General features: G+C 45.7%; 1 protein-coding gene across 1 annotated transcript in view; it reads right to left on the bottom strand.

Annotated features, from left to right (window-relative positions):
• LOC102375304 (cytosolic 5'-nucleotidase 1B) overlaps nt 1-5,054 on the bottom strand; it is a 17,234-nt gene extending 12,180 nt beyond the window's left edge. Inside the window, exon 1 of the mRNA XM_006028581.1 lies at nt 5,019-5,054. Within this exon, the coding sequence (XP_006028643.1) occupies nt 5,019-5,054 (36 nt within the window). The remainder of the gene's footprint in view (nt 1-5,018) is intronic.
• Nucleotides 5,055-5,863: the final 809 nt, after the last annotated feature.

Here is a 5,863-nt window from a genome sequence, read left to right as displayed (position 1 = left end):
CGCCAAGGGGAGCGGGGCCGGCGCCAGCCCTCCAGCACGGCACGGGGCTGGAGATCAGGCTGCAGGAGGGCGCTGGGAGACCAAGGAGAGGGCTCTCATTAACAGTAATACGATGATTAATGCATTCATCATCATGCAGATGCCCCGCGGGGGGGGGTGACACATGTAGGAGTGCATTTGCATGTGCATTTTTCTGCCTTCCCGACCTAGAGGCATTCATGGCACGACAGCGGGGTGGGCAGCCCTGGGCAGGGGGGCCACGGATCGGTCCCCTTTGAACGTCTGTCCTGGTGGGCCCAATCTTTGGTGGAAAAGGCGGTGGGAGCCTGTGGTCACGGCGGGCAGCGACACGGAGAGGCCAGGACGTCTTGGGGCGATGCCTTGGAGATAGCACCAGGCAAGGCTGAGGTTGAAACCCACCCCTCTGTGCCTAGCCGACTGAGGCCCGGGCGTCGAAAGGGTGGACTTGATTTCATTCACGCCCCCTGTGCCTAGTCTCGCATTACCTGGGACAAGGAGAGAGTTTGTAGTGGTAAGGGCAGCCTTGGCCAGCAGAGATTTGGCCACCGTTTATTGGTGCGAGGCGGGCCAGGCTGGCACCTTAGACACAAACTGGTTCAGAGAGGCATGAGGTCGTCCACCGACCTTGGTGAGCCTTGCCTGAAACCCTATGTATTAAATTAAAAGTATTGTTCTTATTATTTAATAGTAAAGGCAAGGATTTTGTTACTTTGATATCTTTAACCTGGCACCTCCTACAAAGCCTCTGAACCCTCTCTCAAGTGCCACCCTGCCCTGCTTTCTGCCAATAAATGAACAAATTTGTCCGATGGCCAAATTTGACCTTACCGCTATAATGCATCTCCTTTTCCCAGGCTAATGTGACTAGGCACAGGGGGGCTTTTTACGCTGTGAGTGAAAACGAGAGCACATCAGGCCCAACATTCAGGTATCTTTAAGGAATCGCCTAAAGGAATCCTTGCAGGGTGGGTTTGATTTAAATCCAACCAGTTTAAATCATGGTTTAGATCACTGGTCAGGAAGCCTCACTTCATTCATTGTTTTCTATAAAAAGTGCTTTCTTGTTGTTCAATATCCTTTATTCATTTAACTTCTTGAAATGTTGCACTTTTAGAGAAAGGTAAGGGCGTGACTGCGTACACACACTTGCAGAGGCAAGAGGTAGGATGGGTGGGTAATCACTCAGGCTTGTTTCCTCTTATCTCCACATACTGCTGTTAACAAGGATGCAATCCCCCTAATCTCCCCCTAGGCCTGAAGAAGGGTGTTTGACCCAGACAGCTTGCAAAGAACAAGTTTTCTAACTTTTTAGTTGGTCTAATAAAAGATATCACATCTACCCAAAGGACCTTGTCTGCCTGTGATCTCTGGAGACACAAATCCACAGTTTGAGAAGTGTAACTAAGCATCACAGAGATGCTTCATGGGATCTTCTGGACTGAGCACTGAGTCCCATTGGGTAGAGTGGTTTTCTTTAAGCTTTACTAAACTATAGAGGAGCCTCTGGGAACCCCATAAGATTGGGCCCCTAAAATAGTCCATGGCCTATGGTGACCTATTTATAAAACTTTTCTAACAAGGTTACAGGCATATATTGTTTCAAATAGTATATAATTAGAAGTTATAATCCCTATTCCATGATGATATCTTTGAACTTTTAAAACTATCTTTATATAGGTTTATTTTTTTAATAAAAATAAAATCTTAAAAAAGATAAGTAAATAAAATCCAATTTAAATTTTAAAAAATCTTTTTTTTTTTAATTAAAAAAAATACTGTTGATTTTTATCCACCCTGAATCCTTGCCTCTCCTCATTTCTGGACCATCATGGCTACAACATCACCCTTACTATTATTAACTTGAAAGAAAAAGGCAGATGCTCAGGGAAAAACACTGGCAATCTGAAATCTGTTTTCTTACTAAAATATCCTGTCAGCATGCATGCAGTGGTTTATTAGCTGGGCTGCTAAGGTGCTGATATTTAATTGGTTTTATTTGCTTTTGGAACAGAAAAAGGAATGATAGTATTAATTTGACAATGGAAAAAAAATTGGCCTGGCTTCTTTTCTTGGACACTGTTTTTCTCTTTAACATTTTAAGTAATAGTGTTGACAGCTAATTAGCATTATGCTGTGGCTTTGGGCACTGACTTTATCAACAGGATTAGTGTCTTATTACTTGCTCAAGTTAATTACTTTAACATTAGCTGCAGCAGAAAAAATCCAATTCCTGTGTGCCTATAACACAACAATGATGTGTCCAGGGGTCAACATGGTCTGGTTGTCAGTAGCTCAGTGGATGGGATAGTATGTCTTTTTACAACAAATGTGAAGGAACCACCTAAGCACAGTGAGATCTACACAGTAATATTTACCAAATATACAAAATGCGCAAAGTTTAGTTCTTATACTAGTGGGTGCCAACCTTTGACAGGCATGCCACAAATTAGTCCCACACCTCTGAGTGCCACTTCAGTCTCCTTCCTCTGCCTGATCTGCTGCTCTGCTTTTTGCTTCCTGCCCCACTCTGCTGCCAGTTTCCTCTCCACTCCTCTGTGTGCCACATGTAGAGGCTGCTTGTGCCATTTGTGGCATGTGTGACATAGGTTGGCCACCCTTGACTTATCCTCAGCTATTCTGGTTGGCTTCTTGGATTGCTCTCAAACTTAATATGCTAGGCAGGGTGCAAAATGTTCAAAGGAAGACACTGGACGGGGTATGAAAAGACTTTAATTCTATTTATGGCTTTGCCACCCTCCCCTGCCTTATGCCAGTAAATGAACAAGCTATTAACCCATATCTGATGGCCACGTTTGACCTTGCCACTACAATATCTCTCCTTTTCTCAGGCTAATGTGACTAGGCACAGGGGGCTTTCTATTCTGTTAGTGAAATCAAGCCCATCCTGTTGATATCAAAAACAGTATTCATCAAGCCCATCATTTTGTTGTTCTGTTATGAAAACTTTACTCAGTCAGCAATGAAGATTATGTTTATCCTTTTCAGGTTAAAAAGGGTAACTTCACATTATAACTTCAGTGGCTTAAATAAGTTATGACTTCCAATTTAATGAATTGGATGAATTCCAATTTAATGAAGAAATCATTCAAATATTTATATTGATAGATTTTAAAAAAACTATTTTCCCACCAAATCTATATTGGGTTCTTGACTTGCCTTTGTCCTTTTAATAGACTGCATCAATCACCTATCAAATGCAACTGTTACACTAAGACAGCTGGTTAGAGGCAAAGATTTCATAGATTTCATAGACATTAGGGCTGGAAGGGACCTCGGAAGATCATTGAGTCCAGCCCCCTGCCCAAAGGGCAGGAAGTCAGCTGGGGTCATAGGATCCCAGCAAGATAAGCATCCAATTTACTCTTGAAGGTGTTCAATGTGGGTGCTTGAACCACCTCCGATGGTAGGCTATTCCAGACCTTGGGGGCTCGGACAGTAAAGAAATTCTTCCTTATGTCCAGCCTGAAACAGTCTGGCAGTAGTTTGTAACCGTTTGACCTCGTCATCCCTTGGGGCGATCAAGTGAACAAACATTCCCCCAGATACTGGTGGTCACCCCGATAAACTTATAGGTGGCCATCAGATCACCCCTGAGCCTGCGCTTTTACAGGATAAAGAGCCCCATGGCTCTCAGCCTGTCATCATAAGGTCTGTTTTCCTGACCTCTGATCATGAACGTGACTCTTCTCTGCAGCCTCTCAAGCTTCTCCACATCCTTTTTGAATTGTGGAGCCCAAAACTGGAAGCAGTACTCCAGCTGCAGCCTCACCAAGGCCGAATACAACGGGAGAATGACGTCCCAGCATTTGCTTGAGAAACATCTATGGATGCAAGGCAGCATTTTGGTCTCTCTACTAGCTGCAGCATCACATTGCAGGCTCATGTTCGTCCTGTGGTCAATGATGACCCCCAAGTCTCTTTCTTCCATAGTGCTAGCCAGCGTAGCACTGCCGAGCCTATAAGGATGCTGTAGGTTTTTCCTCCCAAGGTGGAGAACCTTGCATTTTTCAGTCTTAAACACCCTCAGGTTTTCCTCTGCCCACTTCCTGAGCCTGTCCAGGTCAGCCTGCATCGCCCTCCTGTCTTCAGGTGTGGACGCTTTGCCCCAGAGTTTGGTGTCATCCGCGAACTTGGCCAGTCCGCTTCTGACTCCAGTTTCCACATCATTAATGAAGGTGTTGAAGAATATGGGTCCAAGGACAGAGCCTTGGGGGACCCCACTGGTCACTGGGTGGCGGAGGGGACCAGGGCTGGGACTCGGGCACCGAGCTGGGGCAGACTAGGGGAGGGAGCCAGGACTGGAGCTGGAATGGTCACCCAGCCCCAGCAGCCTTCTGCCCTGCTGTTGTGGCTGTTGCCAAGGCTTGGGCGGCATATGGCATCCCTGGGCAGCTGCTGGTGAATGGCGGATGGAGCCTGGCTGGAGTTTCACCCTGCCCTGTCCTATTTGAAAAAGGACTTTTTATTGTCCTTGATGCTCAAAGCCAGATGGAGTTCAGTTGCAGTCTTGACTTCCCTGGTTCGCTCTCTGCTGGTTCGGACCAGTGCAGAATATTCCTCCTTGGAGGTGAATCCCATCCTCCATCCTTTGTAGGCCTTTCTTTTTAGCCTCAGGAGGTCTGCTAGGTCCCTGGAGAGCCAGGGGGGCTGCTGTGCCCCTTTGCTGCCTTTCCTCCGAGATGGAATAGAATTAGCTTGTGCATTGAGGATCGCTCCCTTGAGGAGCAACCACTCTTCCTGAACTCCCCTCCCCCTGGGGTTGTGGCCCCTTAGGACCTCACTGACAAGCCTCCTGAGCTTGTCAAAGTCGGCTTTCCTGAAGTCAAGGACTTCAGTGTTGCTGACTGTCTTGCCAGCTTTACAGCGGATGGTGAAGGTGATCAGCTCGTGGTTGCTGTCACCCAGCTTCCCATCGATCACTAGGTCGCCGATTAGGTCATCCCCAGTAGCCAGTACCAGGGTGAGCTGCGCTTTACCTCTCGTTGGCCCGTAGACTTCTTGAGATATGCCATAGCTAAACCTCATCATATCCTGAACATGCGCACGTGTTGAGGAAATTATTCAAGCACATCAGTGCACTTACCTTCCTCTGTCTTTTCATAAAATTCATTACATTTGGGAATTTTTAAGGTCTGTCTTCCTCAGCCTATCATTTCTGTTCACCGACTCCACAACCATCACCGGCACTTCTTTTAGAATGCTAAATTTGTGACATCACACTGTTCTATAGCAACGGCCTGACATCCTTTTTCTTCTGCTTCTAGTCTTTTTTTTTTAACGTTTGGCTAATTAGTGATGGTAGGTTCATTATCTCTGAATAAAGATCTTGTGTTTTACCAGATGCTCTCTCGTCTTCAGTAATTTGCAATATGAATCACTCCAGTGTGCGGATGATGAATTGGGAAAGCAATAGAGGTAAGTCCACAGTAGGAAAGTTTGATGCATGGGAGGCACAGAGCTCATTTAACAGAGATCTCCTTCTATCAAGCAGCTCTGTCAATTTTTGCAGCAGAAGTTTCTTTCACAAGAGATTTCCCTTAGCCTCCTGAAGAATGAGGTACATTTCACAAGCAGGGAATAAATGCTGCATCCTGGGAACATGCCTTTCCTTTCGGAAGGTGTGTGTGTGTGTGTACATATCAGGGTTGCCACTCTCCATAAAGTTACAGACCATCTATTAAAAAAAGGCTTAAAATGCTTGTCTATGAGGTCTGTAAAAATTGAGCTGTCCCTAAAAAACAAAAGGGACCAAAACTTAGTGGTGGGGGGTAGAGGGGGCTTGTTCAATGAGCTTTAGTTAAGCACCCTCACCTCCATTTTT

The sequence above is a fragment of the Alligator sinensis genome, unplaced genomic scaffold (assembly GCF_000455745.1).
Source record: "Alligator sinensis unplaced genomic scaffold, ASM45574v1 scaffold870_1, whole genome shotgun sequence".
NCBI lineage: Eukaryota > Metazoa > Chordata > Crocodylia > Alligatoridae > Alligator > Alligator sinensis.
The sequence above is the reverse complement of the archived record's forward strand: the minus strand, read 5'-3'. Positions and strand labels throughout refer to the sequence as shown.